Source organism: Peromyscus californicus, unplaced genomic scaffold, assembly GCF_007827085.1.
Source record: "Peromyscus californicus insignis strain IS unplaced genomic scaffold, ASM782708v3 Scaffold_5__1_contigs__length_169319896, whole genome shotgun sequence".
Classification (NCBI taxonomy): domain Eukaryota; kingdom Metazoa; phylum Chordata; class Mammalia; order Rodentia; family Cricetidae; genus Peromyscus; species Peromyscus californicus.
Window position 1 is genome coordinate 94,929,651 of NW_026294573.1, and position 22,100 is coordinate 94,951,750.

General features: G+C 41.6%; 1 protein-coding gene across 1 annotated transcript in view; it reads left to right on the top strand.

The window, feature by feature from the left end:
* Window positions 1-16,259, top strand: part of Abca1 (ATP binding cassette subfamily A member 1) — a 127,918-nt gene extending 111,659 nt beyond the window's left edge. The window contains exons 38-50 of the mRNA XM_052716106.1: window positions 768-883; window positions 996-1,140; window positions 2,771-2,894; window positions 4,307-4,436; window positions 4,687-4,807; window positions 5,523-5,585; window positions 6,271-6,377; window positions 9,225-9,366; window positions 9,681-9,815; window positions 10,715-10,818; window positions 11,336-11,428; window positions 12,073-12,316; window positions 12,951-16,259. Of these exons, the coding sequence (XP_052572066.1) occupies window positions 768-883; window positions 996-1,140; window positions 2,771-2,894; window positions 4,307-4,436; window positions 4,687-4,807; window positions 5,523-5,585; window positions 6,271-6,377; window positions 9,225-9,366; window positions 9,681-9,815; window positions 10,715-10,818; window positions 11,336-11,428; window positions 12,073-12,316; window positions 12,951-13,091 (1,665 nt within the window). The 3' untranslated portion in view covers window positions 13,092-16,259. The remainder of the gene's footprint in view (window positions 1-767; window positions 884-995; window positions 1,141-2,770; window positions 2,895-4,306; window positions 4,437-4,686; window positions 4,808-5,522; window positions 5,586-6,270; window positions 6,378-9,224; window positions 9,367-9,680; window positions 9,816-10,714; window positions 10,819-11,335; window positions 11,429-12,072; window positions 12,317-12,950) is intronic.
* The last annotated feature ends 5,841 nt before the right edge of the window (window positions 16,260-22,100 follow it).

The following is a 22,100-nucleotide window of genomic DNA, read 5'->3' on the forward strand; positions in this document are numbered from 1 at the left end:
TGAAAGAGCAAGTCCTTGACCTCAGGGACATCACTTGTACTCTCATGTATTTTCTGTCCTTCCCTGCCTGAGATCCCAGAATCTGCTGCAAGCATGTCTTTATTTGAGTTGTTGATGAACACATTAAGTAGGGTGGAACTGGGGCAGTCTGAAGCTGCCGTTCTCCTATTGTCTGCCAACCCACCATCACTTCGTGCGTGTGCCCCCCTCCATTTCTCTTTCTCTCTGTCAGCTATGAATTTTCATAATTGTCCCCGGGTCAAGTCTTTATTTCTTCATTTTAATGCTTGAAGCACTGTCAGGACAGACTGTAAAATTATTCTCGGTGTGATGAAACAATTTTGACATTCATGTTATGAGTGCTTATCTCACAAATAGATTACATGTGAGATTGAACTTGGGCAGACCATAATACAGCATTAATGATAAAACAGACACAATTATCTCTGGGTAGAATAATGGAAGCTCATTTGCCTCCTGTGAAATTGAAATGACTCTGCCTGAGAATCCATCCTTCAGTAAGTTTACTGAGCGTGACACCTTGGCTTAGCTGTAGGAAAGACAGAAAGGGCATGCAGTTTATAAAATCAGCCAAGGGTAAAATGCTTGTCAAACTGTATTGTCCAGAATTTTGATTAATAGTTTATGTGGCTTCATTAATTCAGAGTTACTCTCCAACATGTTTATTTGTCCTTTCTTGTCTTATGATGGTGAAGACTTAGAATGTGTCTTAGGGGTCAACTTAATTTTTTTCTTTTCTCTTCTAGTGCAATTATGTGGTTCCTGCTACACTGGTCATTATCATCTTCATCTGCTTCCAGCAGAAGTCCTATGTGTCCTCCACCAACCTGCCTGTCCTAGCCCTTCTGCTTTTGCTGTATGGGTAAGGCAGCTGTGGGTGGAGGGTTCTCCCGCCGGTGGGCAAGGCATATGGTACCCACTGCTCAAGGAAGGGCAGAAGACTCCAATGGATGTTTGCGTTTGTGCCTTCCCAGGTGGTCGATCACACCTCTCATGTACCCAGCCTCCTTCGTGTTCAAGATCCCCAGCACCGCCTACGTGGTCCTCACCAGTGTGAACCTCTTCATCGGCATCAATGGCAGTGTGGCCACTTTCGTACTGGAGCTCTTTACCAACAATGTGAGTGCCGCAGACAGAGCACCTCCAGCTGGCTTACACTCCGGGTGCCAGAGGATGGTGGTTAACCTTGACCTTATTCCACTTGTCTGTAACACTGACACCACTGACCACTCTGCTTTGGCAGCGTCTGCCTTCTCTAGTTTATATAAATCTATTTCTGTCCTGCTACGCCTTGTATTTCTCTGGTCATGTATTTTCTGTTTCCTTTGATGATTTTTTTTTTTTTATACTTCTTTCTCCTTCAGGGTCACTTTGGCAAAGATTGAACAGTCTGGCTTTGCTTTCCTATTTAGACATCATTTCTGGGCGATGCCATTCAATCTTAAGGCTTTTACTGCCGCTGCAGTATCTTGTTTTCATCTCTCAGATCTGTGCCTTCATTGTTTCCTGGAACTCCGGTTCTCACTGCCTAGTGGGTGACTCCATTTACATTAATTTGTAGCTACTGCACACTAGACATGCTGTTAGAGTCTTTCCCATTAGAACCTCTTTCTCTTGTCATCCCTGATGTACTCGAAGGCATCACTGCCATTGCTCATGATGCCTTTCTTGGACCCATCCTAGATACTTTGCTGCTTATTTTCATTTTCATCTGAGTCCTTCCAGGTTCAAATCTCATAAACAAGACTCTTGCTTTTGCTCTGAAACCTTAGCTCAGCACACAGTGCCTTTTGTAGGTGCACAGCCCTTGTTGGCCAGATGCTATCTCACCGCCTCCCAATGCTCAGTAACGTCAGCTGAGTTTCCCCTTAAAGCACCATATCTGCCTTAAAATGCCCCTCTTCTATCACAGGGCTTGGGAGTGTTTACCTTATCTTTAAGTTTTAACTCTAATGTGACGCTTTGCTCATTTGCCCGAGGGGGGTCTACTCTCTTTTCTGGACTGTCTGAACCCTCAGATCTTCCTTCAATGCAGCACACATTTGGTTAGGCCAGCATTTTCTGTTCACAAGCTTCTTTTCCTCTGAGCGAGACAGATTATGAACATTTGCATCCTCCACGCCCTTGTTCAACACACCCAGCAAATAACAACTCACTCCACTGCTGCATTTCTTTCTCTTTTTATTTTATGTGTGTGGGTGTTTTGCCTGGATGTATGTCTGTGTGCCATATGTGTGTAGTGCCCGAAGAGGTCGGACAAAGGAGTTGGATCCCCTGGAATTAGAGTTATGGCTAGTTGTGAGCCCTTCTGTGGGTGCAGGGTACCAAGCCCTGGTCCTCTAACCACTGAGCCATCTCTCCAGCACCAGTGGCTTGATAGTTAACCAACCATGTCTTATGGGGTCATAATACATTCTGATGTAATTGAGAAGATGTTTTTGAAATTTCAACAAAATACTGAAACTCAAATATTGACCTAGATGCAAATGGTTTGCTTTTAAAATGCTAAGCTGATGTTTTGTTGTGGATTTGTGTCTGATTAAAAATAGCCAGAAGTTAAAAGTTTACTTACTTTCACATACTCGGCATCACTCCAGATTTTCTGAACAAAATGCCTACTGCTGTTTATTGGTATCTGAATTCAAAGATCCAGGGAATTGGATGCTTTTCTTCATATCTGTGTTTCAGCTTTGATAAAATTTTAGCGTAGACTATGAATGATATGTTTCTCTCCCCTCCTCATCTTCAGAAACTGAATAACATCAATGACATCCTGAAGTCTGTGTTTCTGATCTTCCCACATTTTTGCCTGGGACGAGGGCTCATTGACATGGTGAAAAACCAGGCAATGGCTGACGCCCTGGAGAGGTTTGGTGAGTGAGGTAGTAGCTGCAGCACTAGCTTGGATGGAGGGGGTAGTTTGCATGGGCCTTAGCACTCTCTGATCGTTGCTTGGGAAGAGGGTGTGACTAGGCATAGGGTGTCTGTCCCCACGATACCCCTCCAAGGCGAATACCAACACAGCTGGTCTGTCGTGAGTCTCATACAGCCATTTATCTGCGCCTCTGATAGCATTGCCATAAATTACCAAACAAACCAACTTTGGGAGCAGGAAAATGCAGGTGTTTGTTTGAAACTAATAAAATACCTGCTGGCACACGTCAGTTTGTCAGATCACTGGGAAAAGCAAGCCACAGCTTTGCAATTAGATAAGGCCAGAGATCCAAGAAGAAAGATGTACACTTTGATTCTCCCAAGAACCATAGGCCTTCTGTTGTGTTTCACTTGTCTGTAAGGAGATAATTTATTGAAGCTCTTCTCTAGTTTTCTAATGGCTAAAATGTCTCCTGTCGTTATGTGATTATTATTCATTTGCTGGTTAATTTGGTTAGAAGGATTGTGCTACTTAATAATCATAGAAGGAGGGATGTTTTCAGTTTAGCGATACAAGGGAGACATGAAGAATTCAGGGATATTTTTCTAAATCCTGCTAACCAGTCACTAGGTTACATTAAATGCTGCAGAAATGGACATCTTTTGAATGTGTTTTCTAATACTTGTTACTTTTAAAACTTAGAACTAAAAAAATCTGACCCCAAGAATTACCCGGGATTTTTGGCCTTCTTAGACATGACTGGTTTTTTTGTGGGGGTGGAGGTGGGGGTAGGGGGGCATGTCTCATTAAAAAGGGAATCTTAGCAATCCTAATGAAGTTATGAATCTAATGCAAATTGACTCTGAAATTCTGACTGATGCCAGGTTGTATAATAGTTCTCCAAATCAAAGTTCAAAAGTAGACATTCTTGTTACTCTTTTTCTTCTTCTTGTCATTGGTGGTGGCCATTGATGTTTCCAGAAAATTACATGAAATTGAGCCCAAAGCTGAGGAAGGACTCTCTCTCTCTCTCTCTCTCTCTCTCTCTCTCTCTCTCTCTCTCTCTCTCTCTCTCTCCCTCTCTCCCTCTCTCCCCCTCCTTCCCTCCCTCCCCCTCTCTTTCCCCCCTCCCTTCCTTTTCTTCCTTTTTTTAATATAAAGGGAGTCCTTTAATTTTTCAAGTGTTTAAACAAATTTTACACTTAAACTAGCCTCACAGGTTAAGCATAATATTTACTAATTTAAATGAAAAAACAAACAACAACAAAAAGCACCCACATCTCAAGCGCACTCTTTGTGCATAGCATTATTCTAGGTGCCCTGAAAGGGAATCTTCACTTCAGATATAGGAAGTAGGGCCATGACTTCTGATGTCTCCCCCTGACCAGATGTCTGCATTGTGTCTCACAGGGGAGAATCGCTTTGTGTCTCCACTCTCTTGGGACTTGGTCGGACGAAACCTTTTTGCCATGGCTGTGGAAGGGGTGGTGTTCTTCCTCATTACTGTTCTGATCCAGTACAGATTTTTCATCAGGCCCAGGTGAGCTTTTTCTCAGTACTCTTGGAGTGACTGGATGGGGGCCAAGGGGGAGCATGTCCTGGGTGGCTGCACTGAGCTCTGCTCACACAGTTAAAGGGGTTCTCCTGTTGTGAACATCCTCAGTTCCCAGCCCTGTCAACCCTAGCAATGGTGGCAAGTGGGCTTGGTAACGTTGCTTTAGAGACATGAAGTTTGCCTTGGAAAGTAGCTGAAATGTTTGCTTTCTTTTCTTAAAAATGTTTCTCCTAAGACCTGTAAAGGCGAAGCTTCCTCCTTTGAATGATGAAGATGAGGATGTGAGACGGGAGAGACAGAGAATTCTGGATGGTGGAGGACAGAATGACATCCTGGAAATCAAGGAGCTGACTAAGGTGAGGTCGCGAGGATGACCTTGAATAGTTTGTCATCAGTCTTCTTCAGTTCATCTGCCGACTTGCTTAACTAAGAAGAAAAAAAGAACATGCTTCCCCAAATGTGCATCTATATCAAGTTTAGTCAGTTTTATCTAAAATACACTGTGGGGACATCTTAATTTAAAAAAAAAAAATCCTACAGAGAATACTTTTATAATGCAGTTCCCACTCTCAGATTTATTTGTTTTGCATATTTACATTTATGTTAGTTATTAAAACATACTAGCACTGTGTGTCTAGCCAAGGTGCAGAGAACAATTGATTTTGAGTTTCATGGCTCAAAAGCAACTCTACCTCCATTGCTCAGAAAGACAAGGTCTGCTTCAACCCTCTCCAAATTCCATGACCCTTCAATTTTGCTTTATTATATTTAAGACATTTTATCATAGACTTCCACCTTATATAATTTGATTTTAAGATATATCACTTTTTTAAAAACAGACTCATGTTAGAAATAAAAAAGAAATTCAGTTTTGAGTTTCAGAGTCAGTTAAAAGCGACTTGTCACAGAGACAGAGCGAGGCTCTTGGCACATCCACGGTGTGGCATGGCCGTTTGATGAGTTGTGTTTTGTGATGTGTGTGGGTTAGTGTCCTGTGGGTTAGTTGCCCACAGTTGTGGGAGAGCCCCGAGTCACTGAGGTGCATGGATTCCTGTGTTTCCTTGCTCGCAGATCTACAGGAGGAAGCGGAAGCCTGCCGTGGACAGGATTTGCGTAGGCATTCCTCCTGGGGAGGTAAATACACTGTGTCTGTGTTGTGTTTTGTCTCTATTAATTCAGACTGTATCTACCAAATCAAACAACAGTTGTCTGTGACTATATAACATGGCTTTTAAAGGTTTCTTTATTTGTGTCTGTGAGAAATAGTCATAGAATGAGAACCTCTGTGTCAAAACAGAACAATTTGGGACACTCTCAGGCAGGGTAAGAAAGCATGCGCATCTAGATCTTGCTTTGGGGATCCATTGAGAGGGTGAAATTCAAACAGGGTAAATAAAATAGATTTTTCACCTTTCGTATTTTTTGACTTTTTTTTTTTTAAATGTTTTTAGGGTAGTTGGTAGGTAGTGAGTTGTGACCAATTATATTTCTTTACTGTTCTTCACAGACTGACTTTGGTTCCAACTTGATGACTCAGTATTTATAAGTGTACCCACATACAACGAGGCCCATACATAAACTCATTCTCTCCTCCACCCTCTTTCTCTCCCCAAACACACACAGACACATACACATACACGTACGCACGTACGCACACACAAACACATGATGTCTGAATATTGAACTTCTCATTGATTCTTAGAAATGGTGCTTTGGGATCAATGGCACATCAAATCCCAGCCAGGAGGCTATTTTATCAGACCGTTCAGACTGAGGTTTAGAAGTTTGTTCGTGCAGCTCACCTAGTCTTGCTTTTCAGTGCTTTGGACTCCTGGGAGTTAATGGTGCTGGGAAGTCATCAACTTTCAAGATGCTGACTGGAGACACCACTGTGACCAGAGGGGATGCTTTTCTTAACAAAAACAGGTGAGAAAAGAAGCAGCCTGTATTTGCTGTGGAGAGTTTCTTTCTTCAGCTTTAAGAAACACACTGTTTCTGACTATCCCAGTACTAACTATAGTATTTACAAACTATTGAAAAACATCGAAATTACTTAGGTCAAAAGCTCTTAAAATACCTCTAATTCACTACCTGGAAATAAACACTGTTTTTATATTTTCTTGCAGTTTCACTCTTCCCTAAAACTTTATTTAGGTATAATTTTGCATACATATAATTTACTTGTTCTGAAAGAACAGATCTGTGATTTTTTTAAAGTGTATTCATAGAATGAAATCATAACTGAGTCTTAGAACTTTTCCATTGGCTCAGACCCCTTTTGCTACATGTAAGTATGTCATGACAGAACACCTCTCTATACAGATTTTGAGATTCTATCATTAACATGTTTATAATGAAGATTTCCAAATAGGTTACATAGTCTAAAATCTAGAAATTCCACTAAGTAAATATCTTTATTTGATCAGTTCCTTATAAGCATTGGGCATGAATTAGTTTCTATTTTTCACTGTGTAAATATATCCTTGTAGATAATTTCTATTATTTCCTTGGAAAATTCACTACATGGTAAAAGGGCATATATACCTGTCTAATTGCCCTCTCTAAAGTGTGTGCCAATTGATAAAGCCACTGTTAAGCCATTTTCTAATTTTTGTGGATAAAGATGCACATTAGAGACCTGTTAGGTGGTACTTTCCTTGAGTATTCTAAAGATGTGGGGCTTCTGTGGGCTTTTTATATGAATAAATGCATATTATGTGCCTTCTGAACTCTTCTGATCATGGCCATGTAGAAAGTACATTTTATGTTTCAGTGTAGTACATGTACACAGACACATAGGCAAACATACACCTAATGAAAAGTTCATTAAAATGGCATCTACTGTGTACCCTACTAGTTCACATGCCAGTCTGTGTCATTCCATTTAAAAATTGCTGGCTGTGACCTACTAAATTTATTTCACAATCCAGTAATGGGAGGTTGCTCATAGTTCAGAAACACTGGGTAGAGCTACAGTCAATATTATTGTAGAGTCAGTAACATAATGAACTTATCCATCTCCTCCCATCTCTTGCTGATTTTTTTTTCTTTTTTTTCAGTAGCAATCTAAAGGAGCCTTAAAAGAATAGAAGTTCTGGGAATAGTGATGACTCCCCAGTCTTGTTCTAGTACCAAGTTCCTGGAACATGCAGAGATGACAGGAACTGGCATACCCTAATGTTTATCTCAGCTACTGAGTATACAACTGGCTTGGGCAATGTAGCTGTGAGAGCCAGGCACAGTGACCACGGGTACCTTAGTTATAAGTCTTGAGATGGCTGACCCGAGAGTACTAAAGAAGCAGAGAGGACTGTGCCTGTGTGTCAAGTTCATGGCTGTCTGGAAGTGGCTGAAAGGCAACCATTAGCCTGGGATATGAATGCCCAAATTTTCAGATAGTAGCAAGTGTTAGTTTGACTGGCTTCATAGAACCTAGAGGTCACCCCCATAGGTATAAGTAAAATGATCTATATGTGTATTTTTTCCTGTTACCATCTGTTAGAGTGTCTATAATAAAATAAACAAATAGAGGAATAAATGGGAGTCTGCAGTGTGTATTTAGTTGAATCAGAATGTTTGGAACGTGAATGTTATGGCTGACTCAATGATTGAGGAGCAGAAGGTGGAGAGCTCATACCCAGCATTTCCGGGCCTTCTGTGGTACCACACGGTTGTGAAGAAGCCTGGAGTAAAAGGGCACTCGGTGCATATGACCAGCTCACAGAGTCAACTTTGGGATGGAGACTTAGTGCTAAAGTCCCAGATAGGTGTGACTGGGGTTGTTGGCAAAGACTGTGCTACAGTTGCATAGACTTGTAGGCAGCTTTTTCCATCCAGCCTAACAGCTCCCAAATCACCACACAGAGACTTATTATTAATTATGAAAGCTCAGCAGATACCTTAGGCTTGTTAGTTACTAGCTCTTAACATAAATTAACCCATTTTTTATCAATCTACTTTTTTTTTTTTTTTTTTTGGTTTTTCGAGACAGGGTTTCTCTGTGTAGCTTTGCGCCTTTCCTGGGACTCACTTGGTAGCCCAGGCTGGCCTCGAACTCACAGAGATCCACCTGGCTCTGCCTCCCGAGTGCTGGGATTAAAGGCGTGAGCCACCACCGCCCAGCTTCAATCTACTTTTTGTCTCATGGTTTTATTACTTTTACTCTGTATTGCACATGCTGCTTCCTCTTCTGACTAGAGACTCTATCTCTGCCTTTCTTCTTCCCAGCATCCTTTCTGCCCTGAAGATCCTGCCTAGCTATTGACCATGCAGCTTTTTATTAAACTAGTCCGAGTGACAAATCTTCACAGTGTACAAAAAGATTAGTCCACCACACAGACTTGTTTTGAAACTGGACCAAGCTTGCGGTTGAAGTACTCATGAACTAACACGACCTAGCCAGGGCAGAGAGAGAGACCTTACTGCTCACGAGAATTGGCATCCGGGACTGAAAGGCTTCAGAAGCATGTGTAGATTGTGTTCTGTACAAGCATATTTCTTTTTTTTTTTTTTTTTTTTTTTGTTTTTTTTTTGGTTTTTCGAGACAGGGTTTCTCTGTGTAGCTTTGCGCCTTTCCTGGAACTCACTTGGTAGCCCAGGCTGGCCTCGAACTCACAGAGATCCGCCTGGCTCTGCCTCCCGAGTGCTGGGATTAAAGGCGTGCGCCACCACCGCCCGGCACAAGCATATTTCTTTTAGGAATGTCAGGCCAGATTGTCCCATCAGAATATCTCTGGAGACTGAACACCTGACTGCTCCTCTCTTCCTTTCCAGCATCTTATCAGATATCCATGAAGTACATCAGAACATGGGCTACTGCCCTCAGTTCGATGCCATCACAGAGCTGCTGACTGGGAGAGAGCACGTGGAGTTCTTTGCCCTCTTGAGGGGAGTCCCAGAGAAAGAAGTTGGCAAGGTATTGTGGGAACCAGAAAGCCAGACTGTCTCTTTTGACACCCTTACATCGCATAGCTTCTTCACACGTGATGGTGACCTGAGACCTTTTCCTTGCTTATCTTATGCTTCAGTCCGTCTCTGCACCCTCTCTCATGGTGGGAGACGGGAGGGTAGGCAAAACACAGGCTGGGGGCAAGGAGCGGGTGCAGGTCCTACCACAGGAGTCTCTTCTCCCTCCTCTGGGTCCTCAGAGGTAGCTGAGACCTGAGTCCCACTCAAGCATGATGCCAGTACTGCACCAGACAAAAATCTAAGTGCTTTTTCTCTCTCTAGGTTGGTGAATGGGCAATTCGCAAACTGGGCCTTGTAAAGTATGGAGAAAAATATGCCAGTAACTACAGTGGAGGTAACAAACGAAAGCTCTCCACAGCCATGGCTTTGATCGGTGGGCCTCCTGTGGTGTTTCTGGTGAGTGTGAGTGGAAGGTAGAAGCTACTCTTCTGTCTTGAATGAACATGGTTTGTCTGAAGTCAGATATGGGCCCTTGCGTCCTGGCATGGTAACGGCACGTCAGTCTGCCACTGACTGCTTGGAGAAGCAGAGTGAAGCTTCTCCCACAGAGCACACGGGGTGACCCTGCTGGACCTTCACAGGCCCCCAATAGACATGCTCCAGGCACCTTGTTTCCTTTCCTTGGGTAATCCCTAAAAGTGTGGCTAAAACTGAATGTGTGATTTGATCTTTCTCTGGAACATTCTGCATGACTCATGACTGCATGCTCATCCTCCAAATGTAGAGAGTGCGGACACTGATTCAAGGTGACCACAGGAGCCACTGAACCATAGTTCCATACATACAGATAAATAAAAATCACGTCAGGCTGGGCAGTGGCCCTTGACCCTCCTTTTGTAGAAAGCACTGGAGGTGTGGGAAGAAGCCCTGAGTTGAGGCTTTAATGTTACCTTGACCATGTGAATATGAGATTTCCATAAGATTAGCAAGTATAAGAGAACAAGGAGTGATTTAGGAAAAACTACAAGTAACAGTTTTACTTAAACCTTATTCTTCAAAAACAGTTTTAGATAAAAAAGGTTTTTTGGGTTTTTGTTGTTGTTGTTTGTTTGTTTGTTTGTTTGTTTGTTTGTTTTGAGATTGGATTTCACTTATGTAGCCCTGGCTGGCCTGGAACTCATATGTAGACTAGACTGGCCTTGAACTCACAGAGATCCACATGCTTTTGTCTCCCCAATGCTGGCATTAAAGGTGTGTGCCACCATACCAGGCATGATCTTCAGTATTAAAAAAAAAAAACTGTCTTTGGTATTTTTTCCCAGCAAATAATTGAACTTGTTTTATTCTAATTATAGGATGAACCGACCACAGGCATGGATCCCAAAGCTCGGAGATTCTTGTGGAATTGTGCCCTAAGCATTGTTAAGGAGGGGAGATCCGTGGTCCTTACATCTCATAGGTCTGTACTATATAGTCTCGGTTTCTGCAGTGTGTGATTATATTTGGTCATTTTATAAAAATCAGAAAATAAAGGCAAAGACTGAAATAGTTTTCACCTGGAATTTCACTTCAAGATAACTATTATTATCATTTGTCTGTATATGTTCCAGAGTTTTCTTCTGCAAAGCTATAAACACTTAAGTATTTTACAAACAAAAAAAAATGTAACTATAATGTGTGTATTGAGAACATTATTTCAAGTCATAAAATTTAGGTGTGCCATAATTTCTTATAGCTGGATTTCATGAAGATCTACTTTAATTTATGTAATTTTCTTTGTGCAAACATTGGGATTATTTCTACCTTTTCACAATTGTAAGGCACCTGACAGAGAAGAACATCATTTCTGTTTCTTGGCAAGAGATGCCCTAGGATAATGGGGATCTGTTTCTTTAAAGTAGCAGGTGTCATGGTGATGTTCCAATGCTTAAGGGAGCATCTCTCTGAAAGGAAAACCTCATTCTGTTTTCTCACAGTATGGAAGAATGTGAAGCTCTTTGCACAAGGATGGCCATTATGGTCAATGGGAGGTTCAGGTGCCTTGGCAGTGTCCAACATCTGAAAAACAGGTAACAGAGATAATTTTTCTTTGGGATAGCACCCAGTGAAATGGTTGATTTTTATTCGTTGTTGAGTGTATATATGGTGGCTTAAAATAAAAACAAAAGAGCATAGTGAAAAGCACATGGACTTTGAAGTCTAAATGGGCAGTAGTCCAATTCTGACTTGACCATGTACTGGTTGTGTGATTTGTAGGCAAGTTCCTTAACCTGTCTGAGAGGCGGTTTCCTGGGACTCTTCTAAATTTTGTTATATAAATTGAATTTAGTAATTCATATGTGATATTATGATAATGAGCACACACTGTGGAGTTAACAGAAATGGGTTCACATCCGTGCCCTACCATAACTCAGGAGTTAAGTTTGGGACATGGGCAGGTGACTAAATTTCTTGGGCTTCTGTTTGTCTGTGTGTCAGACTTCATGGGTCCACATTGAGGATTTAATGGAATCTTGTCTTCAAGGTTCTGAGCATGACACTAAGCATGACTTGGTATTTGTTCAATAAAACAGGTTTCTTCTCTCAGAAACTGCTCTCTAGGTCTGCCAGAGATCTCCCTTTCTCAGTACAAGTTGGGTTTCTGGGGTTAAGTATCCTCTTGAGAAGTTGTCTGGGAATGCTCCATTTGGATGTATTTTTTTCTGGCCTTCAGGTTTGGAGATGGTTACACAATAGTTGTACGAATAGCAGGGTCCAACCCTGACCTGAAGCCTGTCCAGGAGTTCTTTGGACTCGCCTTTCCAGGAAGTGTCCTTAAAGAGAAACACCGAAACATGCTACAGTACCAGCTTCCATCCTCCTTGTCATCTCTGGCCAGGATATTCAGCATCCTCTCCCAGAGCAAAAAGCGACTCCACATAGAAGACTACTCTGTCTCCCAGACAACACTTGACCAAGTAAGCCTTCAGTCAAAAGTACTTTAGCTGCAGGGTTAGGATGCCTGGTCTTTCCTTCCCACCGTGAGCCTGAGAGAAGTTCAGCCTGTCTGTGCTTTGATTCCTTCTCTGTTATTACTGCCTATTCTGTGTAAATCTCTACGAGCACATGCAAAACGGTGATGCTTTCTTGTATATGTAGTTTTCGTGACTGTTGTAGCAGCAGTCATAATAACTAACATTTATTGTTTATCAACCATGAGCCAGACATTTTGCCAGGTGCCTTATCCCTACTAAATAACAAACTATACCAGAATTGGTAGTTAATAGGTATTCAGGAAGTGTTTTTTCTTTTCCTTTTAATTAAGCCTAAATATGCCAGAGTGATGGTTGATAAGTAGATGATTGAGCAGTTGGTGGTGTGGGGGTAATGTAGAAAATAATTTTTTAAGTGCTTTTGATGTTTTTTAAGTATTCTCCCCTTCACACAGCATTTTCTAGTTCAACTACTTACTCGATTCTGTGTACTCCTACCTGACCTGATTTCAACACAAGGAAAGAAATGCAACCATTATAAAATCATATAAAAATGATACTACAATAACAAAAGAGCAAGTCAAGAGGTATTCATGAATGTCCATCTTCCTTTTGACAGGTATTTGTGAACTTTGCCAAGGACCAAAGTGATGATGACCACTTAAAGGACCTGTCATTACACAAAAATCAGACAGTTGTGGATGTGGCTGTCCTAACGTCTTTTTTGCAAGATGAGAAAGTGAAAGAAAGTTATGTATGAAGAGTCCTGCTCATACAGGGTGAATGAAAGGAAGGGAGAGCTAGATCTTCCTTTGCACTGTGTCAAGTGTTCCAGAAGAAAGAGTCCTGCATTTCTGTGGAGAAAAACAAACTGGATACTGTACTGACACTATTCAATGCAATGCAATTCAATGCAATGAGAACTCACAATTCCATTACAGGGGCAGTGCCTTTGTAGCCTATGTCTTGTATGGCTCTGTAGAGAAAATGACTTGAAGTTAGTTCATTACCTTATACAGATGTGAAACTCTGGTATGGAACCAAGCAGACTATGGGTTTGGATTCATACTCTTTTGTTCCTGTGTATTCTCTCTGGGATTGCAACAACAATCCATCAAATAGTCATGGCCAGTTATAATCAAAGTCAAAGGCACCCATTAAGCCATGCTGAACCACAAAAATGGTTTCCTGGTGACACATCCATTGCTGGCAATGAGTGTGCCAGAATTACTAGTGCCAAGTTGCTTAGAAAGTCTGAAGCACTGAGGTGTGTCACACACACTTTTGTGAAAGCTCCCCCTTGCTGTCTATCAACATCATTAAATATCAGGTGACAAAATGGTGCCATGTGTGACTAAAGCACTGCTTTGGTTCTGTCTTTGATGAGCTGCTGTTGTGGCTGTTAAATGCAAAATGTGGATCTCTCTAACTACAGGAGACTTGGTTCTGTTGTTCGGTCTTGCCCGTGCCTGGAGTCATGGGGCACCAGGTCATCTTTCTGAGAAGGTTTCAAACATTAGATCAGAGATATTAGAAACAAAGATCAGCACCCAACTGCTGGGGCTGCAGGCTGCCAAGTTCAGGGTGTAGCATGAAAGAGCTGGTGCATTTACACGTGGGAGGTCTGGGTCTGTTTGTCCTGACTGTCTGTTAACACAACACGGTACGCTGCATCTCAAGATCCTTTATTATTTGACACAAATGTAGTATTATTGCTAGTATAATTTCTAACTGTTTTAATTAACCTAGAAAATGAAAAGGTGGAATTTTGACAAAAATCTTTGTTTGCACTATTAATATTATTTGGACTTTCAAGTTTTACCAATGGCTTCTGGAACCTTGAACTATATGTATAGATGTTGGTAGCATAGAGGAACATGGCCACACTTCCTCATACCTTATTTTCCTTGGTAAATTTGCAGATGGAATGTATAACTAGTGCCTGGTGACCAAAAACCAACATGGTAGTCAACATCTCATGCCACATTGTAAGATCCTGGAGAATACTATTCATTTTGGTTTGTTGATTAAGTATTTTTGGAGTGTAGTCAATGTGTAGATATGTGAATAGGAGTGAGGGGTGTGACTAGCAGATTTTCTGTGCCATGTATTCAGCTGACTGATTTACAGATATAGGTGGTTTTGTTGAATCCACTGAAAGAATATGGCCACTCCCTTGCCCACTTGATACCAAAGCCAAGAAGGGTAAGTTAACAATGAACTCTTTTAAGGAGAAAACACCTAGCTTGAAATTTCTTGGACACCACTTGTGCTTGTGACCTTTGGGACCTTCAAAATAATTGGCTTTGCAGGACACTAGACACCCACTTAAACCTCTGACCATCTCAAATATTTCATCTCTTCAATCTAACCAATCATAAAAATCAATGAACTATTCCACATGGAATATTTTTCAGACTTTTCTAACTCAAGTTTTAATGTTTTCATTGGCAAGCTATGTAAAACATATTATTTCCCTAATGCTCGATGTCATGTGTCTCCATACAAAACAAAAATTTGGGTGAATTCCTGCATGGCAGAGTTCAAGTAAGCTTTCACGGTCACTCATTTCTTCAACTTATTCTAAAATTTAAACAATACATTTGGAAGTGTAAGTTCAGATCTATTTCAAATTAGATAAGTTTATAGACTATTGTTATATAACTCATTGCTTGAAAAGAAAAAGGACTATTTTGATACTAATGTCAACATAGCTTTCTAAAATGACAATAAAAATATTTCCAGTAATTATTGGCATACCCCTGTATTTATGTATCAAAGATAAAAAATTCAAAGAAAAAATCTTCATTTTTCAAAATCAGCCTTTTGTTGGCTTTCTCAGTCCACTATTATCATATGTTAACTTTTCATTACACTACAGCTCTGAGCAAATCATTGTTTTAATAACTGATTTTGAGGCCATAGTAAAAACAAAAAACAAATAACAACAAAAAGCATAAAGCACTGTGAACCATTTTGAAAAAAAAAACTAATTCAATGTAGATTTAAAATCTTTTCTAAAGCTAGAAACAATCTGTAGGTATTGTTTACCTTTTACACTATCTAAACAGCAATCTTTAATTTCCTTGTGTAAATGTAATTATTTTAGAGATTTTAAAATCCTATCTTCAAATAAAATTTCCTTATATTCCCTATGGCGATGTACCATGTGAGTTTAGGAATTCTCAAGCGCATATACTTCTGATTTCCTTTTTTTTTCTTTTTAATCTTGGAAAACTTACTAACTGTGAATATGAGAAAGACAAAAGAAAGTGAGTCCTCTCTCTCTACATCCCCAGCGCAATTCATTATGAAACCAACAAACCTCAGACTACTGTATTGAGACGTCTGTACTGAAAGCATAAGCCTCATTCCTACTAAATGTTACACATCATTTGCTCTCTGTATAGTAGTCATCGACCTAAAGGGATTGTCTGCTGTCTTCTCATGGTTGTATATATCAGGTAAAATTGTTCCAAAGAGCCATGTGCTGTGTACTGGGGAACCACTTTGATACTGAAATACTAATTTGTACTCTTGTTACTATTTACTGGTAATAGTGTAATACCACGGTAATACTGTTCTGATTCAAAATGGTTGCATCCCTTTTTATAGAGCATTTCTATTTCCATATGGATTCGGTATGTTCTTTTCCCTTGGACCCTAGGATGAAGCTGTTTTTGTGCTTTTCCTCTATCATCGGCCCTTATTCCAAGCACTTTATGCTGTCTGTAATGGATCTATTTTTGCACTGGAGTATCTGAGAATTGCAAAACTAGACAAAAGTTTCAGAGCAGATTTCTAAGTTAAATCATTTTCATTAAAAGAAAAAAAACTGAAAAAAAATTGTATTGTCAATAACTTTATATGAAGTGTTTTTAAAAGCCTGTTTCTATGTTATGAGTCACAAAATAAAGCTGTGACAGTCCTGCTGGTCTACACATATTTACTTGTGTGCGTTCGTAGCACCATCTGCTGTTAGTGTGTTATAAAGCCTGGAGGGAAGCTGTTTTAGTTAATTGTGTAAGTTGTAGGGAAAGTTTCAACACTCTATTGAAAGAACTCAGGATACTGCTTCAGAATAAAAGAGTACTGTGTGCTTTCAGATTCAGTTAAGGCTGAAGAACTGCTATAAATAATGTTTAAGGGGGTTTTCTAGATGGACTAATGATTACTATGACTGAAGAGAAAACACCCAAGATAGACTTCTTTAATGAAAACAAGTGATTTTGAGGAGGCTACAGAAAGGTAGCCTTTGGTGCTTACTCAACCAAAACTACAAGGACACAACATCATTCGTACTGGAAGATGCGGGGGTGGGGGAGGGATGGCAAGGGTCAGCATACCCAAAGAGTAGAAATGTGGGAAGAGAAATGATAGTGGGAGGTCCTGGGGTTGGTTTCCACACCCTCCCTGCTTCCAGATCAGTGCTAAGTAGTGCATATACGCATGGTGCTCTGGTGAGACAGTGTGCATGTATTTTCCATGGCTCATAAAGAATCAGTCTCAGCCTAGGAGAGGACCAAATACCACTGGAGGAAAACAAAAAAAAAAGTCAATGTAATGATGCCCAAAGATTGTCTGCTACACTCATAGACTGGTTCCTAGCTCAACTGTCACTTCATCCAGCAACTGATGGAAACATGCAGAGACCCACAGCCAAACATTAGGCTAGAGAGGGAGGAAGAATTGCAGGAGCTAGAAGGGTCAAGGAAATCATAAGAAAACCCACAGAATCGACTAGCCTGGGAGCATCGGGGCTCACAGAGACTGAACCAACAACCAGGGAGCCTGCATGGGACTGACCTAGGCCCTCAGCATATATGTGACAGCTGTGTAACTTGGTGTTCTTGTGGGACTCCTAATAGAGGGAGCAGGGGATGTCTTTGACTCTTGGTGGCTTTGGGACCCTGTGCTTCATACTGGGTTACCATGCCCAGCCTTAATACAAGGGGAGATGCTTAGTGTTAATGCAACCTGATTTGCCATATTTTGTTGACATCCATGGGAGGCCTTCCCTTTTCTGACTAGAAATGGGAGGAGGAGAGGACTGTGGAGGGGGCAGAGGGGAGGTGGGGGAAGAGGGACCGGGAGGAGGGGAGGGAGGGGAACTGGTCAAGATGTAAAATAAACAGATTTTTAAAAGTCAGTCTCAGAAAAAAAAGATATATACTTAGCTTGCAACTTGAAAAACCCCAGTGGGTCTTGATTCTATAGTGACCACCTCAGAATGGCTGGAACAATGCACAGTAAGTGGTCCTTTCCAGGGCACAGGTGGGAACTGTGGGGGCAGGGTCTTGGCTTTTGAGCAGGGCTAGAGTCCTGCTCAGTATCTGCCACACAACTGTATCTTCTCCTAAAGTTATCATGAAGGTACTTGAATGAAATAACAAAACTGTTTCTATGAAAAATTCACAATGGAGAAAGTAAAAAAAAGAAATACTAATAGTAATTATATTGTAAAAAGGCAGTTAACAGTTAACCTAGATGAAAATACAAGTTACCCATAAGACTTGACCAAACATCCTAGAGAAAAGCCTCTCTGAAGACCTACTCTGGACCTTATGGACAGTGCTATTGCATGTATTAAGTTTGAAAAATCACAGGAGAAAATTAGCAACTATTTTCAAGTGCTTTTTTTTTTTACTTTTTTTTTTTTTTGACTTGTCAGATACTGGTAACCTCAATGAGTTAAGACAAGATATTTTACATGTTAAATAAATGATACCACAGAGAAATTTGCTCCAAGATACAGTACTAACTAAACAACACATGTTCTTTCTTTGGAGTTAGGTGTCAGTTAAACTTGTCCTTGGTAAATCCTCTGAGCATTGTTATTTATTAATTTAGCAAATATGTACTGAGCTTTATATGCCCGGCATCCTTCTGGGTTCTGAGGATACAATGTTGAGGGAAATGGAATTTCTTGGTGCATCAGTGAAAGGCCAATAGTGGTGGACAAACACACCTGTCACAGCAGGTGCTTTGACGAATAGGAAACATGGTGACAGGTCACCAATGGGGAGGAGTCAGAAACAGCCTGTCTGAGGTGTGACATTTAAGTTCAGAGCTCAACAAGATGAGCAGGGGTGGCGCTGGAAGGTGGGCAGTAAGAACACATCGGAAACACGTAATACCAAAACACAACTGGGAAAAATCTTGACTGCTGAGGAGGAAAAGGAATCCAGGGTCTTGGGGAAGAGAAGTGGCAGATGGCATCAGGACCTTGCAGCCTCGTCAGGGTATTTGTCTTTTATTGGTAGGATAGTGAGGAGCCATGAGGTTTTCAACAGGGTGACATGTATTGCATGATCTAATCCCTGTTTAAGCAAGTGTGGACTTGGATGGGAGGAGAGGGCAGTGGAGAGGATATGATGGCAGCAATAGACAGGGAAGAAGGGTAACATTCAGTGTCCTCTTCAGAGCTGGCAGCACTTGCTCACAGGCTATAGGTAGGGGTTGAGGGAATGAAAAGTCAAAAATGGCTTCTAGTATGTGAACTTGGTAGATGCTTATGGTGAAACATGCCGTTGGTATTCCAGTCTGGAGCTCAGGCAATGACAGAAGATAAAAATGGGCATATTAACAGTGCAACACACACACACACACACACACACACACACACACACACACACACACACACACATCCCATACACCCCACATAGTTTGTAAGTTGTGGGACTTGGATGAGCTTCCTTATCTAAAGAGAATGGAAGTTTGAGCCTGAGATTTCAAAGGTAGCAAAGAAAACTGGGAGGCAATGGACAGCAAGAAGGAAAAAGAGGAGCAAACACATCTGGGGTGTGCCAATACTGGAATTTAGAGGACGGCATATTCCCGGAAGGTAGAAATCTACTGATGTCTGAAACTGCCATGATGAGCAAGGTAATTGTGTGAATGGCCATTGCACTTCATAAGATGGTTCCTGGGGAACCTCCAAAGTCAGTGGACTGATGAGGGAGAATGAGAGGTAAAGAGGCAGAATATGCACAAATCTACAGGGCATTGTGCTCTGAAAGGAAACAGACAAATAGAGGTAGATTACAAAGCTAGCATTTGGATTCCTCTGACCTGTAGACTACAGCTGACACCCCTCTTTTCCTTTATGAGTGGTTTTAAATCCTTTAGCTATTTATACTGTCAGGAGCCTTTCTCCACCAACTTCTCTTACCTCAGGGTCTTGGGCCAATTAGTTCAAACTAAAAAAATCAAACCATGTTCTTGTTGGAGAATATTGTTTTAAGGTGTGTTACTTTGGTTTATGTTGCATTTGTTTAACTCTGTGAAGCTGTGTTACTGTGCCTGCCTAAAATACCTGATGGTCTAACATAGAACTGAATGGCCAATAGCAAGGCAGGAGAAAGGATAGGTGGGGCTGGCAGGCACAGATTAAACCCCAGGGAGCACTGCAATTGTGTTGAGGATCCTTTATCCCCTTAGAAGGACACTAACTCTATCAAGGAGCTCTATCCCCTCACCTAAGCCCAATTACCTCATGTGGTGGTTTGGATAAGAATGGCCCCCATGGGCTCATAGATTTGAATGCTTGGACACCAGAGAGTGACACTATTTGAAAGGCTTATGAGGTGTGGTCTTGTTGGAGGAAGTATGTCACTGGGGGTGGGCTTTGAGGTTTCAAGGGCCCATTCCAAGTACAAAGTCTTTTCCTGCTGCCTGGAGATCCAGATGTAGAACTCAGCTACTTCCCCAGCATCATGTAGCTTGTGTGTCTCCATGCTTCCCACCATGATGACAATGGACAAAACCTCTGACACTGTAAGCCAGCCCACTCAATTAACTGCTTTCCCTTGCAAGAGTTGCTGTGCTCAAGGTGTCTCTTCCCAGCAATAGAACACCTCACAAGGTCTCCACCTCTAAACATCATCTTAGGGTTTCAGTATGTGAATCTGAAGGGTAAAAACACAGTCATTCCATAGCAACACAGGGACTTCAATTTTAAATGGGGCTATCAGGGAGGGCTGCATGGGACTCTGGGGTAAAAATCCCAAGAAGGTATGGAAATGATCCATGAAGATTCCTGTCCAGGGAAGAAGATTCTAGGTAGGGGGAATAGACTTGAAGGCAAGATAATGCTTAGTGAGGCAAAGAAAAGAGCTGTTAGGTCAGCCTGGAACTGAGGGAACAGAATGACACTAAGAAAGATAATAGGACAGGTCATGTAAGGGCTTGTAGGTCACACTGAAGGGCTTTGGACACTGACTCTGAGAGAGGAAGCTATTGAAGGCATGGGGGTGTTGAGAAATGAGGTAATGTGGTTTCCGTTTTATATTCTGGCTGCTGTGTTGAAAACGGAGTAGGATGGGAGCAGATCAGTTAAGAGCTTTCTCTTTAAAGCCCAATAACGATGTGTAACACGAATCTTAAACAGTCTTATTAATAAAAAACTCAGGAGCCAGATGTTGGGGTGAACGCTGAAAGATCAGAGAAACAGAATGAGCCTCACCTCACCAATTCCTCAGCTAATCTTGTTTCCTCAAATTGGAAGCCTCTGTGTCCTCATCCGAATGGATCTCAGCTGAACTGCTGCTAAAAGTCAAAAATTTAAAAGGCTCTAGTTCCTGGTTCTCATGCCTTATATACCTTTCTGCTTCCTACCATCACTTCCTGGGATTAAAGGCATGAGTCACCATGCCTGGTTGTTTTCAGTGTGGCTTTGAACTCACAGAGATCTGCATGGATCTCTGCCTCCAGAATGCTAGGATTAAAGGTGTGTGTGCCACCATTTTCTGGCCTTTATGTCTGTCTTGTGGCTGTTCTGTTCTCTGACCCCAGATAAGTTTATTAGGGTGCAAAATACATTGGGGAACACAATATCACCACAACAATGGGCTTGCATCAGAATAGTGGCTGCAGGGATATGGAACAATCAAATTCAGGATTTTTGGGACTTGCTATTGGATACGTAATGGGGTCAATGACCTGAGCAAATGGACAGGATGGGAGGTGTCGTTCAGTACGTCAGGGTGCTCAGTAAAGATTAAGAGCTCAGCTTTAGGCAGGTTGGTGTGAAGTTTCTAATATATTCAGGCAGAGGTGTTAAGACTGGCAGTTGGATAAGGCCGGAGTCTAGAGAATGTATATATACTGCATTGACTGTCTGAATACAGGTGGCAGTTGGAGACTTAAGACTGAGACATAATTCAGGAAGTGAGCTCAGGACAGGAAAGAAGGCTAAGGAGTCAGCTGGAACGTGACACCACTGGAGGTCAAGGAGACAAGGTGGAGACTCGAAGGCATTAATGAGGAAAGAAAACTAAGCAGCTACTGTTCATGGGAATGAAGACAATATTTCTGGAACAAAGAAGAGGTCAACTGCTAGGAGCCCACTAAAATGAGGACTAGAAAATGAGTTTGATGAGAGCTATTTGCTTAGTGGGGTAGTGGGACATTTGAGAGAGAATTAATAGAGGCTGGAAGCATGACACTTCTTTTATATTACTATAGGGGGAAATCAAGTCAGGATGGGTTTTGCTTGCTTGTTTTCTTCTCTGCTCTCTCTCCTCTCTCCCCCTCTCTCCCCTCCTCCTCTCCCCCTCTCCCCTCCCCCTCTTTCTCTCTAACTAGCTCTGTAGACCAGACTGGCCTTGAACTCAGAGATCCACCTGCCTCTGCCTCCCCAGTGCTGGGATTAAAGGCGTGCACCACCACGGCCCGGCCTTTTTTCTTACCTTTTACTCTACTACAGAAATGGTCAAAGAAGATTGATGCTCAGAGTTAACGAAGCAAAATGCTAAGTTACTTTTAACAT